Consider the following 18917-nt stretch of genomic DNA (forward strand, 5'->3'; position numbering starts at 1 on the left):
CAACCCTGTCGGAAAATGTTTCCCGAAATAAATCCCCCAAGAAAAATGTCGTTCCAAGCAGGTATGGCATAGATTAAATTACTGTTTGTGTGTGTATTGTATGCATCCCCATTTCACTCGATTGTTGTTTCGTTTATCGCCATCTGTGTATGCGCTTTCAAGTTCTCTGGTCGGAAAAAGGTTTTATTTTTCCCGTTGTTTTCCTGACTTGGTGAATTTTCTTCCTGTATTCCTTGGTTTCCGTTTTATGTTCTGCAAAGAAAAGCATGTAGAAAAGAGAAAGTTAGTATCACAAAACAAAAAATAATTAAAAGGAAAAGCTTTATCACACACTATTTTCTTTCCCACCCCAAACGCTATCGAACGCACTCTCGCACACATATACACATGTAAATATATACACGACAAACACTCATGTGCATTGAAACACATGTGGCGCAGTAGGCGCGGGAGAGATCCTTTTCCCAGCAGCCCACATGTTGAATGTGAGCCTGTATGTGTGTGTGTGTGTGTATAAGTGTGCAATTTAGTAAAGCGGTTGATTTTGTTGCAAATGTGAATAAGAAAAACAACAACTACAACAGGACAGACAAAACAAGCAAAGACAACGAGTACAGGGAGCAGCGATTATCTCACTTGTCCGTTTTTGCCAGCTTTGTTGTTTATTCTGATGTTAGCTGGCGGTCGCCAGTCGAGTGAGCAGCTGTTTGCAGCTGTTCCGGACCATCTCCAACTGCCGAGCATGAAGCCATTTTACGAGGGTGGCGATAAAAACAACAGCACCATGTCCATGTGTGTGTGTATGTGTGCCCGATGTTTGCCATCATCATTACGCGAGCTTTTGCGCTATTACAATGCGCTGTTTTTTTTTTGCGTTTCCATATTTTTGCACCCCAAGGACCCACCTCCAACAGTGAGGGTGGGGGTGCGTCCCATCTCTGGTGTTATTGTAGCGTACACGTGCGTGTGTGGCGAGCTTTGCTGGCGGTGAGAGGGAGTGTTTTTACTGCATTAATTAAAAGGAAACTTATTTACCATTCGAGTACGTAAGTAAACATCATATTTGTGCTGACATATATCACAGGAAATGATAAGCAGCGAGAGAGCGCGTGTGTGTGTGTAGATGACACAAAAAACCTTAGTAGGGAAGGGCCCCTAAACGGCAGCAGAAAGGTAATAAGGGTCCACACATTTATACGAGCAGGACAATACGGTTTCGAAGGTAAACAATCGGCTAACAATATGCACTGAGTGGCTAAATGACGATAGATTGGCGACAGAAAGGCAGATAGATAAATAATGAAATCAATGTGGCCTGATCACAGGGAACAAAAAACAGGGAAAAAACAAAAGAAGGATGATGAAATAAGACGACAAGAAAAGCGTGATAGTATAGTAAACCGCCTGCTGTGTTTTTTTTTCGGTTCCAAGTAAGCACGAGCAAGTGAGAGCAAGCTTTCCCGGCTGAGATGAGTTCACTTCTCGGTGAGATGTGAAGCCGTGAGAGAGGTGAGTGAACGGTGAATTGTAACATCCGTTGATATTGTAGGGCGATGATGTGTGGTTTTCAGGTTGTGGATAATCAAATCAACCACTGGGGGGTATTGTTCCGGTCACAAACGGGTCACTGAAATGACAGCGAAAATATCGAGGTCGATGGTTTGGAATATCGAACAGTGGGCATGACACATCAGAAGGACTGTTTAGGACATTAGGGCATGATGAGCAGCAAATAAACATATTATAGAAAGTTAAAGGCTCATTTTATTAAACCTACTCCCAAGCATGATGTAGCCAGTTTTTCTACTTCGGTTTTGCATCTTCTTTTGTGTAAATTTATCTGCTTGCCGGCTGCCATCGGGACTAATCATCAGCCACCAGGCACCTCCATCAATGGTGCAACGTGGTTTCGCCTTCACGATGGCATTATTAGCTCACCGGGTGGGAACAAATTCTTCAAACCGTACAGCGCTTCAGGCTCAAGCACATCAAACGAAAGATGTAAGAAGTGATTTGTCTGTTTTTTTTTTCATTTCGTTTTGGGGAAAAATTCTTTTTAAAAGTTATGGCCTTATCTTGCGGTTCGTTATGCTGACATGCTGACGTCAACGGCGAACAGACGTACCGATGGCTGTTATGCTTGTAGTCAAACAAAGAGGAAATAAACCGAATGAAAATGAACCTGCGGTTTGTGTGGTTTTAAATGCTCTGTAAAACGATGGACTTTAAAAGCATCTTTCAAAATTTCTTCACTGTGGAATGCATGAAATAGACAGAAAGATGGTTTTGGAAATTTGGCGAGGTTATACTTTCTAACACACAATTAATATTATTCACGCTTTCCCCGTATTTCCGTAAGCGGCCAATAATGCACAACAAGTCTTTTATCATCCACCCTATTAAATCACCTTCAATTCTATACTATCACTTTTAGTTTGCATGGATTATGGATATCTTTATTCTATTTTCCTTATTTTGCAGTACAAAATTTGAATCTTGATTTCATCAATTTGTAAATAGTTTGAATCAATTATCCCTGCTAGCATCGATCGTTATGCGCTAAAGTTTCTCCGATCTTCCGAATTGCTTTGCGGATCACTGTGTCGCAGAGTGTGTTCTTATTGCTTTCGCTTTCCGTTCGAACTGTTACCTCCGTGTATTTAGTAAATGTTTGTTCTTGTTCTTTCGTTCTCTCGTCGTGTCGATCAACACGATCGCTTGCCTACTCTGCGTATGGATCTATTCGTCTTGGTACTTCGACTGTGGATAAACTCCTGCTACATGTCTTAACTAATATATAATATCCAAATATAATCCAATAATCCAAAACTAATATCTATCCCTATGTACGATTGATCCTCCAATTGGTTATCTCTCTACACGATGTTGCACAACAAAAAAAACACTAAACCGATCTTAAAATGTACATCTCAAACAATCCCTCCTTTGGTTCACGTTCCACAACGTCCTAATGCCGATATTTCCCACCCAAACAACCGTCCAGATCCGGTCGATTTTAAAGAAAAGCTCATAGCGGCAGTGAAGAAAGAGGTGAAACAGGTGATGGAGGAAGCCGTCACCAAGAAGTACATACACGAAGAGTCTTGCTCGGTAACGGCTCTATGTGCAGCGGTCGAGGCGTGCCTGAGCCAGGGTCTGCGAAGGCGGGCTCTCGGCCTGTTCAAGACATCGTCCACCACCGCCCTACTGCACAAGGTGGCCAAGGTGAGTATTCACAACTTTCCTTCCTCCTTCGATAAAAAACGCTTGAACGTTCCTGGTTTAGATCCAAACCTCTGGATCCTCACAAAACCCACCTCCTTGTCCCGCTTTCCTTCCCAAGCGTAGGTTCCTTAAATGCATTTAGCGCGTGTAGAGGGCTTTCGATCGTTTGTCTTATACGTTCCGTTCTGTACATGGTTTTATATTTACTTTTTGTTGATCGTGTAGAGACCGTTCAACGTGTTTTCAGTTCAGCCCTCAAGCCGTGTAATTCACATTTAACAACAAAAATACACAACCCACTTTCAGTGTAGTGTGTGTGTGTCCATGTTGAGCTATATTCGATGCGTTCGATCCCCCTCCTCTCGGTGTATTCCCAAAAAGGAAGATCAACAATCATGTAAGCAAAAGTTGCCCAAAATTACCATTCGGTATATGCGTTATGTTACGTTCTATCCGTTTAATTTGGCATTTGGTTCTACAACAGCAAGGCTGGCTTTCTACGGTAGATAATGCTAGTTTCGTGACGCTTCTCTATTATTTTCGATCAATCATCATGTATGTAGCAATTTTTGGGGATAAAACATTTTCCAAGCTTTTAAACACACTACCGCGTGCCATAGGTAATTCGTTGGTTTGGTTAGAATATTGATGCGCTGTTTGTTTTGTTTCGGTGTTTGTTAGTAGATCGCTAGAAAAGAAAACAGTTGATTAGATACACGTCGCTTCGTATCGAAATTGTTCATTGCGTGTAACCTTGAGTCGCCATATTGTTTCCGTACCTGATGACCGAAGATAGACCCAGTTTTCGACCTTTCATTTGGCTGAGTTGGTTGGTGACCTTTGACCTCAGAGTAGGTTGGTCGATAATATGTAATGCCCCCAATTCCTCCGTGTATCTGTACAGCATTGAATTCATTCCGACAGTGGAAACTCTCACTAATGAATGCATCAGAACCAAATAACTTCCAACAAAACGTAGAATCCAAAGCTTTTACTTGCCGACAGCTACCGATCACCTTCGTCTACCACCATTACTTACAAGCCGCACACGCCTCTACGTCTCGTTGGAATCTTTTATCGTTCTTTCCTTCGCAGCATTGTCCCGAAGCCGCCTGTATCAGTAAGAAGGTGCAGGATATCGAAAACAGTGATCCAAACAAACGGTCCTCGTCAAGCAGCGACAGTACCAACAAACCACCGATACTAAAGAAAAGCAGCAGTAACTCTGTTTCGACAACGACACCACCACAGTCACCGCCAGTTGTAAAGTAAGCTATCAGGACGCGGGTTTTCCCACTCCAAAGCATGAAAAGTCCCTTTGACGATCGTTTGTCTGTTTGTGCAGATATCTCTGGATACGGTTGGCACTGTACGAGAAGAAACTGTCCCGCATCATCGATCATCTTGTGACGAATGCAACGCGGTATTACGAGCGCGACTCGCTAGTGGCTGATCCAGACTACGGTTCCATTCTGAGCTCACTGCTCGTGGGTCCGTGCGCACTGGATTACTCCCGTGCCAAAACTGCCGATCACTTTTGGACCGATCCTCCAGCGGACGAATTGGTAAGAGAGAGAAGTAGAGCGGATCGCGTGTGCCGATAGTGACTAAAGAGTACACTTTGGTTTTGGGCAGGTTCAGCGCCACAGAATCAGCTCGAGTAATCCCACGCCACCGGCGTACCGAAGACCGATGTTGAACTTCAAGCGAAGTCTCCACACCAGCTCGGAGGAGGGCAGTATGGCGTCGTTCAAGTCAAACAGCTTGGCATCGGCATCGAAAGACTACGTGGAATCGCTACATCAAAACTCGCGAGCCACACTACTGTACGGGAAGAACAACGTTCTCGTCCTCCCGGTACGATCTCCCTTTGCGTGAAGCAACTCCGCATTAACAATTCTCATATTTTTTTTAATCTCCAACAACTCCAACTGCAGAAAGACGTCAGTGAGCCAATGCCAGGGTATCTCAGTCTGCATCAGACAGTGCAATCGCTCACGATCAAGTGGACACCGAACCAGCTTATGAATGGTTACACCGAGTCGGAGAATATCGACAAGAGCTCGTACTGGGCATACGCGTTGAACGTGAATGTGGACGAGATCGTGTACGTGCACTGCCATCAGGCGCGTGGTGGCGATACCGGTGGGACCATCATTCTGGTCGGACAGGATGGCGTCCAGCGTCCTCCAATACACTTCCCCGAGGGTGGACATATGGCCGCCTTTTTGAGCTGTCTGGAAACCGGTAATGATGATCACATTGGAGTACCGCTGCCAGTTAACTCAAAATCCAAATTTCTCTAAGGTCTTCTGCCCCATGGTCAACTAGATCCTCCGCTCTGGTCACAGCGAGGCATTGGACGTATCTTTCCGTGGCCTCAGAAGTCGCGCCGCAGACCATTGCCATCTTTGCTGGAGACTAACGATGAGATGCCTATCGATTATGTGTTTCGAGTGGTCAACAAGGGTAACACCGATGAGTTTTGTAAGTATCAGAAGCGATAGCGGCCCCGTAGAAGATGCTGTAACATTTTCTTTTTTGGGGTTTCTTTGGTCAGTGGCAACTCATTCGATACTGGAACTTGGACGTACCAGCCCACGCTATCGAGCCCAACTGAGCAGTTGCTCCACCAACGAAAGCAGTGACTGTTCCAGTAAAAGTCTCTCGATCGATGCCATGTCCATCGACAGTCCTAATGTAAGTAACTCGCACACAAATAGCATCTCCATCCCAATATCCCAATTTCGTCCTTACTCTTTAGCCACAATCGAACCAATCGACCAGCATTGCGCTCGTCTGCTCCACGATGAAACGACAGATCATTTCTCGCGCATTCTACGGCTGGCTAGCGTACTGCCGCCATCTCTCCACTGTGCGGACCCATCTGTCAGGCCTGGTGAATGGTCGCATCACACCGGAAGCCGGTGCCGAAGAGGGTCTTACACGGTCCCGCTGGGAAAGCTTGCATGATGGCAACGGCGTCGTGGCGGACGATCAGGAGGTCTACCGGTTAGTGTACTACGGTGGCGTTGAGCATGACATTCGGAAGGAAGTGTGGCCGTATCTGCTCGGCCATTACACCTTCGGCAGCACGCCGGTCGAGCGGGCAGAATTGGACGAAACGGCGAAGCACTACTACGAAACGACCATGAGCGAATGGTTGGCAGTGGAGGCGATCGTACGCCAACGGGACAAAGAAAAGACGGCCGTCGCGGTTGCAAAGCTGAGCTCGGGAAGCGGTAGCATTGAAAACAAAAGCAAAACCATCGACCAGGATGCCGACGGCGAGGAAGAGGAAGAAGAGATGGAGAACGAGGTGTTTGAGGAAAACGGGTTCTCCGACATGTCGGAACCGGAAGTCGAAGGGGAAGAGAAATCGGACGCAAAGCCAAAGCTTACCAAGGACAACATCACCCTGCCGGTGGTCGCGCAGGACGCTACCATGGACACCGGGGAGAATGGGGACGAAGACGCCAATCGGGACCATTCCGAGCAGAATCAAGAACAAGACTTTGACAGCAACAAGAGCTCACCTTCCGATTCATCCTACGCTACGGTCGGTAATGATTTCATCGATGTAGCGGACATCATCTCCCCGATGGGCGAAGGCGCAAAGTCTCTTGCCGGGGAAGTGGAGCGTATGCAAGAGGACGAAGATGAGGAAGTGGTCACCTCCGACGGTGCGATCGAGGCGGAAGAAGACGAAGAGGAACCCGATTCGCCCAAGTCCCTCGAGCAGCCTCGTGCGGTCATCGTTACCGATGCGTCCATCGACGTCACTCTGCTGCCGACTGAGGTTAGAGAGCTAAATAACAACAACACACTAACGACACTGCCGGAAGAGGGAAGCAATCATCAGCCGGCGCTGGATTCGTTGCAAGAACCCAAATCCGCCTGCGTGTCTCCGGCCAGCTCAAACGGAGGCATCTATAGTGTATGTGTTCCCCTCAATATAGGTTATATAGGGCTCAGATATATAGGATAGTATGCTTGACCCTTTTGATTACAGAGCGAACTGCTGGAGTCGTTCGGTTTGAATCTCCACCGCATCGAGAAGGATGTTCAACGGTGTGATCGTAACTATTGGTACTTTGCGAATGAAAATCTGGACAAGCTGCGTAACGTTATCTGCACGTGAGTAATTCCGACGTCGGCCATCTTTGTTAGACAGTGTAAAGTGTGATCTCGCTTCTTGCTTCCTTCAGGTACGTATGGGAGCACCTGGATGTGGGATACATGCAGGGCATGTGTGATCTCGTTGCGCCCCTGCTCGTCATCTTCGACGACGAATCCCTCAGCTATGGATGCTTCTGTCGGTTTATGGAGCGCATGATCGAAAACTTCCCGAACGGTGGTGCCATGGACATGCACTTTGCTAACATGAGGTGAGTTGATCGCATACCTCGTCCCTCCCGAACTCTGCTCACACCGTTCTCTTCGTTGCAGATCATTGATACAAATCTTAGACTCCGAGATGTACGATCTGATGCATGCGCACGGTGACTATACCCACTTCTACTTTTGCTACCGCTGGTTCTTGCTCGACTTCAAGCGAGAGCTCATCTACGCCGACATCTTCTCCGTATGGGAGGTGATCTGGGCGGCGAAGCACGTTGCGTCAGCTCACTTTGTGCTGTTTCTAGCGCTGGCCCTGTTAGAAACCTATCGCGACATCATCCTGTCCAACAGTATGGATTTTACGGATATTATTAAATTTTTCAACGGTATGTGCCAGACATCTGGTGCCAGCTTCCATTCCAATTACTAATCGGGTTGTTTTGCTTCTTCCAGAAATGGCTGAAAGACACAACACACCATCCGTTCTGAAGCTGGCCCGCAGTTTAGTGCTACAGCTGCAAACTATTATTGAAAATAAGTAAGAATCAGCATCACAAATACGGAACGTGAGCACTAGACAATTGGAACTGACCTACCAGTGTGGTATAAACGGTTAAAACACGTCATTCGCACACGCAAAGTAAAAACGCATTCAGTATACAAACGCAAAAACCACGTACATTGTACAACAAAGAGTTTGGGAAAGGGAGTTAGAAAATGGCGAAGTATTTATCGTACGAAACCGATTTCTATCAGGGCGGCAGCTAGACATGCTAGACAACTACTTTACCAACATTACATTCCCCATCTTACAACTACCTAACCGTGGATGGCAAATGGCTCTCAAGATGTTTCGGTGGTCTATCTGTCTGTCTTGTCACTGTTATCTTTTAAGGGGACAGTTTGTTCGAGTACTTTCGAGGTGTAGCTACGTTTAAAGTACGGACCTGCATCCGACGGTTTCCTAACCTAATGGAACGCCTCCTAGTGCCATCCGGTACACCATGTATCCTGTCTGTGTCGGTTACGTACGTACATGTGTCTTTCCGTTGGGTTTGCTTTACGTTATCGTTGTTGTCGCTGTTGTTTCCGTTTCTTACCTAACTGTGCTGCACCGTGTACTAGAGTGAAAGTGTGAGACTATTGCCTCGTTTGTCAGTACAAACGCATATACACATATAATAGGCACATCTGGTAGGTGCCGGTATCGCATCAGCGATGTAGAATTGAAAACCCGTAGTAATATCCCACCATCTAACATTTCTCCACCATGCGAAGAAAAACAGAAATTCAAAATTCCGTTTGATTTTCTGCAAGCACATGAACACAACTTTCTGATGCACCACAAACGTGAAACACCCAACAAAATGTATAAATTTTTTTGGGTTGTTGTTAAACAATCACAAAATAACCCTCCCTTCCCACACAACGTAGTGTTTTTTTCATTTCCGATTAGTGTCGATGTCTAACTAGTAAAAAAGAAAGCAAAACCATTTGAAAAACATGATACAAATTAAATAAACTGCAAAATGAAACTGGTAAATGAAACATACAAACAAAACAAAACAAAACAAAACAACTACAATATCCAATGCAATTGAATCTTATGATGAATCGTACTAAAAGGCAGACAAAAACGAAGAGAGAAGACGAAGACGAAACAAATTACACAGTTTTAGAGTTGTAAGTGGAACTGTTAGTAATGGTATCAATCAATTATATTTACCAAATTGTTTAGCATTTGTTTACCACCCGCGTGAAACTCAATGTCAAATAGGGTGCAGTTAATCAATCACGTACAAAACTTGCTTGAAATGCTATGAGTTCTGTTGGACTATTCATATTCTTGTTGTTCTATTGTTTTACACCACAAACACACACACATACACACGATCAAGAACATCAAATAATCAACTGAACAGGAAGCTTCCATTGCAGAAATAGCAGAACAATGATGTATCCTCCTAAAAACACTAGCAATTAGTTGGCGTTTGGTCGACAAAAGTCTTAACCACAAAACAAAACACACAAACTCACAAAACATGCTCCTAAACGAGTTACAATTATACAATAGATGCAACATTCTAACGAACGTATTCTTAGTGAGGCTGAAACGAATCAAGGCCATATATAATCGCATACCAACTAAACTGGAATGAAGCTATCCTCGATAGTGTCCCGAAGGGAACGAAATGATTATCAACAGTCAGCAGCGTGAGTGCTGGTAGCAACCGGCCGGGGTTTAATTGGACTGCAGGGCTGAGAGGTGGATGAGATGGATGCAACCGCTGCAGAGCAGCGTGTTGTGTGAATATTTTTGTGTAGTCAATGTTGATACAGAAACTGTTTTCATATAAGTGCATTCTGTTGCAGAATGAAATACAAAACAAACCAAAAAAAAAATACTATTACGGCAGGATACGAGCGCATTAAGGATCCGACGAGTGCGGATTGCGACATTCTTTTATTTTATGTAAAGAAACTACAACCCAATGTGGTTATCAGCAGACCGTGTTTACAGAAACACACACTATTGAATAAAGGTATTATATCGTAATATTATTACTACATATAACAATTCTTGCCTGTCTTTTCTGTACAATTTGAGTAAAACCCTGTACACCTCCAACGTGCTCTGCTCAATGTTCGTGAACTTTGGCCGGTTTTCTGAGGTACGCTCGTCGGTAGAAATCGCCGAACATCAGCAGCATGAAGACGTTCTGCATGCCCACGAACCACATCACCGCTCGCGGATAGCCACAGTCGAGGCCGAGTATGATAGGGCGGAAAAAATGAAACACCAGGTAAGCGAACTGTGCCATTTGCAGCAGTGTGACGTATCGCTTCCACGTGGCACCACGCGTCACTTCCGGCCGGTAGATGGTGAGGAAGAAGTAGAAGTACATCACAGCGTGGACGAATGTGTTGAGCAGCCCGAGCACAAAGCAGTGACCACCGGCGAGATATCGCATTACCAACGAAGTCGACAGCACCATAATCGTGTGATGGTACACGTGCAGAAAGGACACGTGCGATTGCTTTTTCCGCAGTACGAAGAACACGGTATCGGCCAGATCGAGGATCTTCAGCAGGAAGTAGATGTAACCGAGTCGTAACTCTACCATCGACTGATCGTTCTTCTCCGTTTGCAGTGGCTGACAGACGAAGGAGTACGAATAGTTTCGTAAAAAGTCAATTCCCTGCAAAGATTCAAAACGTGTCACCAATCGAGAACCAATGCACCAGATTGAGATGGTGTAATCTCACCAACGAGAAAGCGAACACATTTGCGGCGACTTGCACCAGATTGTACACGATCAGAAAGCTGCGCAGTTCGATCGGCTTCCGATTGGCCATCAGTTTTGGGCCGAGGTTGAGGACGAAGTAGAGATATGCTCCCGTTAACAATGGCACCGTCCACACGGATTGAAGGAACGGTAGATCGACCACTCTATCATCTGTCGGGGTGAGAAGAAAAACCCCATGAGTTCCAGGTGTCTTTGGGAAGTTGGTCTAATACCTGTTTTGTCAACTAGATAGTTGTATCCGTTAAGGATCGATCGTGTGATCAAAGCCATCTTAGTGCAAACGTATGTTCTGCAGCTAGAACTTCAAGCCAGTTACACCACACCAACCGTTTGTGTACTCTGCGCACGGGAGCAACTCTCGAGCAAGACTGATGTCCAACAACCGGCGCCAGTTTGAAGTAGGAATGGCTCTTCAAAGCAGGAGGTCCTACACTTACGGACCATTAATTAAACATACGGCTAGTAAATAGTTCCGTCACTATGTGACGTTAGCATCGAGTTCTTTGCGAGGATCGTGCACTCACCTCGTGCTGGTTGGATTAATTTGTTTTCGCACACGCCTCCAAGGTTGGGAATAAGCTTTCGTCTTCCACACACGAGAACACGGTACGACAATGAACCGACCAAAACTACTTTACTCCATGTCAGGTGGAACAGTTCTATAATTGATTGTGCTATTCAGTGCTTCACAACCTTGGCCCAAAAAGTATTTAAACTTCTGGAACGCTGCTGTGACGGTGCTCGATATACAAAACCCAAAGCATCTCAAGCCTTCGGGGAACTTTGGAAAAAGAAGGCACGGGATGCCAGTTTGTACAAAAAAATCAGGAAGGTGTTCGAATGAAGTGGTGAAGAGAACAACATTTAATGCTTAAAGCAATTACTTTTACGATTTATCGTAAAGTGAATAGAGCGTAAATTATAACAAACAAACAAAAAATTAAGTAGACGTGTTAAATGTCGTGTGTGCTTTTTAGTGCGTTTTAGGACAGGATACATCTCGTAGTGTCTGTGTCTGTCGTTTTAACAATAGCCGTTATTACTAGTGCATTATTACGTTACAGAACTCCATTCAAGCACGAGTTAAGGAATTAGGACTTCATACATTATTGTTCAAATTGACTGATAAAACCGCGACTAGGTCGCACTTAGCCTTAATCTCAGCTTAAAGCAGTGTAACTCAGCTTGAAGTTGAACAGCACACAGAACAAAACTCTGGCATAACACGAAAGAGGTGAAGGTTACGATACCATGCATATTCGCTGGCTCATACCCAAGCTAGGAAGTGACCATGCGGGAACAACATTTGTCGTCAGAGAGTGACATCGGCATTTTCGGGTGTGTGGGAAATTACCGGTGTCTACTAACCGTTCTAACGCGGTTGGGCAATGGTAATGGAATAATCAGTGCAATTAATTGTCGTCCAATACACCCGTTGATTCGGGTAGCTAACCGCTGACCAACACGATGGACTTGTTTCCCTCATTCCTACCCCTTCTGCAGCTCTCATCGTTCGGATTGGTTCGGTGGTACGATTGGAAATTGTAATTAGCAACGACGCGTTGCTGCTGTTGCCGACATTGAAACGGTACGCTAGGGTTTGTTTGATTTTTTATTTCCTTACTTCATTCGTTTTATTTTGTCGATTTTTGCTTATCGAGCTCTCACTTACATTTGGCTGTACACACATTCACCGCTTCATAAATTTGTACCTTGTGATTTGCGTTCTGCTTCGCTGCTTCTAACTTCCGATCGGAACGAAACTTCGTCTCCGATCGATGGCCCTTTTTGCCACTCCTTCCCTTTTTCCACCGCCCTCTTCCCCCCCTCCCCCCCCCCCCCTTCCCCACGAAGGGGCATTGGTGTCAATGGACTGTTACTGCTTTTTCCTTTTCATGATGTACGACTTAATGTAAAAGTCCATAAAGAGGGCGAGGATGAAGAGCGCCTGCAGGAAGCCGACGCCCATCCAGAAGCGCGGAAACTTGCAGTCGCGATTAAAGAACAACGGTATGCCGAAGTGGAACGCGAGGTGAATGAACTGGAGCAGTTGCATACGGGTTAGGTTCTGCTTCCAGCGGGCACTATACTTTGAGCCGTACGATGACAGGAAGTAGTACAGGTACATGACGGCGTGCACGAGCGTGTTCCAGATGCCGAGCATGATCGCGTGCCCGCCGGGTACGTACAGCATGCCGAGGTACGACCCCACAACCATGACCGTGTGGTGGTACACGTGCAGAAAGGACACGTGGGATTGCTTCTTGCGCAGCACGAAGAACACGGTATCGGAGAGGTCGAGCACCTTCAGCAGGAAGTAGCTGTAGCTGAGATACATCTCCTCGAGCCCGCGATAGTCACTGGTGTAGTTGCATACCTGGCAGGCGAAGTTGTAGTCCCGGTACACGATAAATATCTTAATGACCTGCAACGAGCCGAACGGAGAAAGGACATTGGACATCGTACTCGGACAACACGCCGCCCTGTCTTGCTTACAATCCACAGGAAGATGACACTGTTAATCAGCACTTGCACTACGTTGTACACACGGATGATCTTCCGCAGATCGAACGCCTTTCTCTGGGCCATAAACCGTGGTCCAGCGTGCAGCACCACATACAGGTAGGTCCCGAGCAGCAGCATCAGCGGCCACGGACTACCGACCAGCGGCAGATTCACGCTGCGCATATCCCGCCGTTCCACCATGTACTCCCGGTACATATCGTACATCCGTTCCAAAACGAGCGTCATGGCTGCGAAGGATGAGTACTTCCACTAGCTACCAATGTCAGCAGTTACTAAAACCACGCACAGAACACTTCACGAAACGGCCCGATGACGCCACGGTCACTTCGATACGCGGGAACCTCCTTATGCACTGCGCCACGTGGCACGTCCACTCGACACCGTTCGACTGAGTCGCCGATGGGTAGGTAAAGCGACTTTTAAATGCTTTAAATTTGCAATGCATATCCCATGCACACGCACCCGGGAACCTTGGCCGGGGTGGGTCCTCTTAAGAATGGGCAGCTTAGAAATTGCTCGCTTTCTGGAGCGCGCGAGCAACCCGAAGCTCTGCCGATTATCGAGCGAGAGAGGGTTTCCCTCAGGGATGACCAACCCCCTGGGTGACGCTACGTACCCTGGACACTGCATTGGGCGTGAAGAATCTAATGTGTGTAACGGTGTCACTGTTTGGGGCACAAACCCCAATCTAGACGAAGTACGTCCCGACCAGCAGTGGGTAACGATTGCGACGCTTACTTTACATGCTAGGCGTTTAGAAAATGGCGCAAATTCGAATTGGATGACGCGACTGTTTCTAGTTCATCACTTTCGTACATGTTGCAACTGAAGGCGCACTATCTAGAACATTTCGCACCTGGATTTGGAACGAATTTCCCCATCCGGGGGTAGCCCGTTCTAGACATTGTTGGCCACCTTGTAACGTATGAGCTGTGAGTTGTTTAAGAGAAAGGCATGAACACTCAGCTAAATACTGTTTGTCTATGCAAAGTTCTTCCAAATCGAGATACCTCAAGGTATTGGACACATCGGGAAAGCGTTATATCAGCTGACAATTGCGGTAGTCTTCTGCGCACTTCTGCCAGCGTTATCGATCTTAATTAGTGGTGGGTCAATCTGATTGGGATTCATGAATCTGAATGAATCGGAATATGATTCATGACCTCCAAGGAAGTTGTCCCTCTTCCCCTCGGTCATTGATTGCCAAATTACCATTTCGCCCCATTTACTAAGGGTCTGCACAGGGCTTGATCCGGCTCCGACTTAGGAATCATGAATCATGTCGTCGATTCCGATGAGTCGATTCATATGAATGATTCTTCGCAAAAGATTCATTAAGCACAACACTTATCTTAAACAATCCAGCGACCAGAGGCTCAAGCTAGGAGATCTTGTTGGGTAGTGCATGAAGACTTCATTGGACTTTGAGAGAGATTGTGCATAAGGCCCTCCAAAATCCATGGGATCAATGCTTTATAGTCTAATGCTTAGGGGTGCTAAATATCATCAATAAGCATCCCTGTACAATACTTTACATAAGCAAGTATAACTTCTATTCGTTTATTCCTGACAACATAATCTGTATTGTGAAGCGTTTCCATTTGTTCATTAACAGTAACCGTTTCGCTCACTAACTTCTCGCAATGACTGTCGATCATCTGGCAACAACGAGACCTCTATTATTAGTACCATCCAACCAACCATCCTATTCTGACCGCAACACCTGACGGTAGTCCATTTACGGGTCGTAGTACGAGGCAAATACTGCCAGAAGAAAGTTTTCCCCATTCAACGCCAAAAGATATCCACGGTGACTCTCCCAGGCAAAGTGTGCCGAGTGCATTTAGATAAAGCCACTGAACTAGCTTGTTGAGAGTTTCATCTACCAGACCCAATAATTACGGACATTCACAAGCCTCCCCAATTAACCATACCTGGCACCTCATTGCACACCGATGCACTTGCATGTCCATGCGTGTGTACGATATGCGTGCGTCTGTAATGAAGTAGGTCATGACCTTGCGCGCTACGTGTGCGGAAGAGCATCCCAACCCAGATACCATTCCACTCCAGGAATCTTGTCAATGTGCTGCGCTCCAAAACGCATGTACATCGATCGGTACAAAAAAATCCATCCACAGCCACCATGTTCAACGATCGCACGAATGAACGCATGCACAAAAATGACCGACGCCAAGGTAAAACCGTAGCCTGGTGCGGTGGTGTGCGTACGATAGTTCGGCCAAAAAGTCACCAAAATAACATTAGATAATAGAAGGCTAATGCCGGCAATGCGTATACGGCGAAGAATGCTACGCTGAGACCAGCGTGAAACCGGAATCAAAATACCGGTTTTTGTATTTATTCATCCGTGCCTACACACGTTGATGTGGTGCCCGCTGCTGCTGCTGCTACTGCTGGCTGGCCCGCGAGTCGCTGTTATTCTGCTGCAGACACATCATGGGACGGTTTGTGCTCGAATGTCTGGTGTGTTGTTTGCTGATAACATTAGCGACAAGTCAAAATGAAACCTTTTCATTTGCCACGTTGGGACCGGATACGGGTGTGGACCGGTTGCAGCGAAGTTCACAAAAATTTGGCTTACAGTTTTACCAGGTAAGAGCAACCCGCGACGATTTCGCAAAACTTGCATCTTCGTGATATCTCCCCGAAAGCATCTCACTGCAAGTGACCTTGTGCGAGGCTTGTGTTTCATGTTTGGCTGGGTTCTGTGTGTTTTTTTCTTTCTTTCGTTTAATTCGTTCCGGCTACGATCGGATCGCGTTAGTACATCACCGAGCTGGTCGATCATAATCCCAACGTGACTACGGTCAACATCATCGTATCGCCGTTTTCGGTCTGGAATCTGTTGACCTTGATAACGGAAGGCGCCTCTGGGCTGACACTGGATGAGCTGCTCGCCGCACTGGATCTCCAGCAGCAGGAACAGATACGAAACTTTTACAAACCATTCGTGCAAAGCTTAAGGTGAGTTTTGGGAGGAAAATCATAGAGAGAGAGGGCTGCAAAAACAATTACTGAACAACTAAACAACTTCCGGATATCCATAGTCTCCTTGATCGAGATGTACAGCTGGCAGCGGCACAGTACGTCATCACCGACGAAAATCGTCCCGTGTCGAAAGATTTCGAAACGAATTTGGACAATTTCTACAACCCAAGCGTACTGCAGCCGATGGATTTCGCCAATCGCAAGCAAACGTATGATCGGGTTAACCAACTCGTTTCCGACGCAACCAAAGGGCAGATACCGAAGGCAATCGAAATGAGCGATCTGGAGGAGGCGCGATTGATCATGCTTTCGGTACTGTTCTTCCAAGGACAATGGACGGTTAGTGCTTAAACTTAAATTCATGCAAATAATAAGTGTGTGAGGCGTACTTACCGATATACATGTTGCTCTTCCAGATTCCATTCAACCGATCTTTCACCACGAACGTACCGTTCTACGATGAAAACGATCAACCTATCGGTATGGTAGAGATGATGTTCCAGAGAGGTATTTTCCCGTTTGCCGGCTACAAGGAATTAGATGCACAAATTCTTGAACTTCCTTATGGGGCCAATCGGCATCTTAGCATGCTGCTGATAATGCCACGGAAAGGTGTTCCACTAGTTGAAGTTGTCCGCAAGTTGACTGAATATGGCGTTGATCGTGTTTTTGAAGAGCTCGACCGTAGCTTGGTAGATTTTGATGACGACGAGGTGGAGGTGCATTTGCCAAGATTCGAGTTTAACTCAGACTATAATTTGATACCCATCTTGAATCAGGTGTGTGACGGATTGAGGCTCTGTGAAGGATTTCAAGTTTTTTTCTTTCTAATATCTCTGCTATTTTTTCAGATGGGTATCAAAGAAGCATTCGATTCTGGGGCGGCCAACTTTGGTAAAATCTCCGAACTGAACGCCATTTACATTAGCAGCGTTATACAGCAAACCAAAATAGTTGTCAACGAGGAGGGCACAATGACGGCCGCCGTAACGACCGGTGTCTTTGCCAATAAGGCAACACCGCCACGCTTTTTGGCTAACCGACCGTTTGGTTTTATGATCGTTAATAGACAGCAACGGACGATCCTGTTTGCCGGACAAGTCAAGCGGCCTAATTTGGTCTAAATCTCCCTACACGATCATTCTACTGCAGATTGACTGCTTTCGGAAGCAGGAGAACGAACAAATAAATGGAAGAGTATTTGTTTTTAATATCGACGGATCGCCTGTATTAGCTTAGGTACGGATCGATGTCTCGCTCCATTCGATCCGACTCCGTCTCAGCACCAACGGCACACGCCAGCAGTGTGTTGACGTTTTTCTCCTCGCCAGCACCGTACACATATCCATTCGCCTTATCGATAGCATTCTTAAGTCTCAGCAGGCTCTGCTCGCGCTTCGAATCGAGCAACAGGAACGACACCAAACTGTAATCTTCCACCATGGACACGATTGCCTCGTTTAGCTGTTTGAATTTTTTCCCCATCTGGCTCGTGTCCATACACTCTAGCAGGTAGCTAAGATCCAGCACTTCTGTGTAGTATTCCACATTGAACGGAAGCTTCGAATCTTGTTCCTTTAGTTGATCCGCTTTGCTGAGCACATTCACATGCGGTAATCCCATTTGTAGCATCGTGTGCAGGGAAAGCAATAGGCACGAAATGAATTTGTACGGTTCGGTGCAGTAATGTGACTCCACCAAATGCACCGTGCAGAGATGGTATCCTAGTTGTTCTAGCTTGGCGAAAATATTCTTCAACGCATTGTTGTGGGTGAAAAGTTCCACCTGACCCGGACAGTCGAAGATGAAGTAATTGCTATCGAGACTTTTCAGTTGATCCAATAACCATTGAAAGTTTGTCTCCAGGAACTCCACGCAATAGATGAGCGCTCCATTTGGCCCAAGCCCAAACTGTTCCATCGCGTCCTGCACCGTGATCAGCTGCATTATGTCGACGGCACTGGTGTACTGCATGTTGTCGTTGGCAGGGTCCAGATTCACGACCATTGCTTTACGTCCAATTTTTTCAAGAAATGTTTGCATTTTATGGCAGTAGCTAGTTTTACCGGCACCGGGCGGTCCTATAACGAGCTGTCCATAGAGTGGCGTTTGGGTTCGAAGCTTTGCCATGCTGGTTTGCATTATTTCTGCTCGTTTGTGGGAAAATCGTACCGCACACCGTTTGTTTACAATCGCGACTTTGTTGTGACTGGCAGCAACGTTGACGTTTCGCTTCGCGGCAAGCGCTGACACAGGGCGTTTCGTACGAAAAGACAAGTTCCGACAAATTTACGCAATACAATTTACGCATTTCTTGTAAAACTGATGCGTACAAAAATATACTTAAATAAGTTCTGGAAACTTTGTACTATTTTCCTACGCTTCAACATTCTATAAAGCTATTGAACAAAAAGGAACACAATTGAAATGGCAAAATGACGAATTCCGTTTTGACGTCTCTCGCCTGTCGCGCAATCTTCCTCTTTGTTGCATCCATTCAACGTC

The 18917-nt window shown here is 46.0% G+C and overlaps 5 protein-coding genes across 5 annotated transcripts; 2 read left to right on the plus strand and 3 right to left on the minus strand.

Moving 5' to 3' along the window:
- Positions 1-15: 15 nt before the first annotated feature.
- On the plus strand, positions 16-9989 carry LOC128299649 (small G protein signaling modulator 2-like). Its single transcript, XM_053035666.1, has 13 exons — positions 16-61; positions 3005-3225; positions 4321-4493; positions 4571-4790; positions 4861-5082; positions 5163-5472; positions 5533-5712; positions 5786-5925; positions 5990-7162; positions 7238-7362; positions 7434-7613; positions 7675-7952; positions 8020-9989. Exons 1-13 carry the CDS (start codon positions 16-18, stop codon positions 8106-8108), a joined length of 3357 nt encoding a protein of 1118 aa, XP_052891626.1. The 3' UTR covers positions 8109-9989.
- Positions 9990-10132: 143 nt separating this feature from the next.
- On the minus strand, positions 10133-11144 carry LOC128299654 (elongation of very long chain fatty acids protein AAEL008004-like). The gene is made up of 3 exons (XM_053035671.1): positions 11087-11144; positions 10834-11024; positions 10133-10766 (listed from the first exon to the last, which is right to left on the minus strand). Exons 1-3 carry the CDS (start codon positions 11142-11144, stop codon positions 10206-10208), a joined length of 810 nt encoding a protein of 269 aa, XP_052891631.1. The 3' UTR covers positions 10133-10205.
- Positions 11145-12741: 1597 nt separating this feature from the next.
- On the minus strand, positions 12742-13702 carry LOC128299653 (elongation of very long chain fatty acids protein 7-like). Its single transcript, XM_053035669.1, has 2 exons — positions 13371-13702; positions 12742-13299 (listed from the first exon to the last, which is right to left on the minus strand). Exons 1-2 carry the CDS (start codon positions 13623-13625, stop codon positions 12751-12753), a joined length of 804 nt encoding a protein of 267 aa, XP_052891629.1. The 5' UTR covers positions 13626-13702; the 3' UTR covers positions 12742-12750.
- A 2158-nt stretch (positions 13703-15860) lies between these two features.
- LOC128299651 (serine protease inhibitor 77Ba) lies at positions 15861-17587 on the plus strand. Its single transcript, XM_053035667.1, has 5 exons — positions 15861-16016; positions 16189-16388; positions 16472-16751; positions 16829-17191; positions 17264-17587. The coding sequence occupies exons 1-5, from the start codon at positions 15861-15863 to the stop codon at positions 17534-17536; spliced, it is 1272 nt and encodes a 423-aa protein (XP_052891627.1). The 3' UTR covers positions 17537-17587.
- LOC128299652 (GPN-loop GTPase 2) lies at positions 17041-18609 on the minus strand. The gene has a single exon (XM_053035668.1). It carries the CDS (start codon positions 18552-18554, stop codon positions 17643-17645), a length of 912 nt encoding a protein of 303 aa, XP_052891628.1. The 5' UTR covers positions 18555-18609; the 3' UTR covers positions 17041-17642.
- Positions 18610-18917: the final 308 nt, after the last annotated feature.

The sequence above is a fragment of the Anopheles moucheti genome, chromosome 2 (genome assembly GCF_943734755.1).
Source record: "Anopheles moucheti chromosome 2, idAnoMoucSN_F20_07, whole genome shotgun sequence".
NCBI lineage: Eukaryota > Metazoa > Arthropoda > Insecta > Diptera > Culicidae > Anopheles > Anopheles moucheti.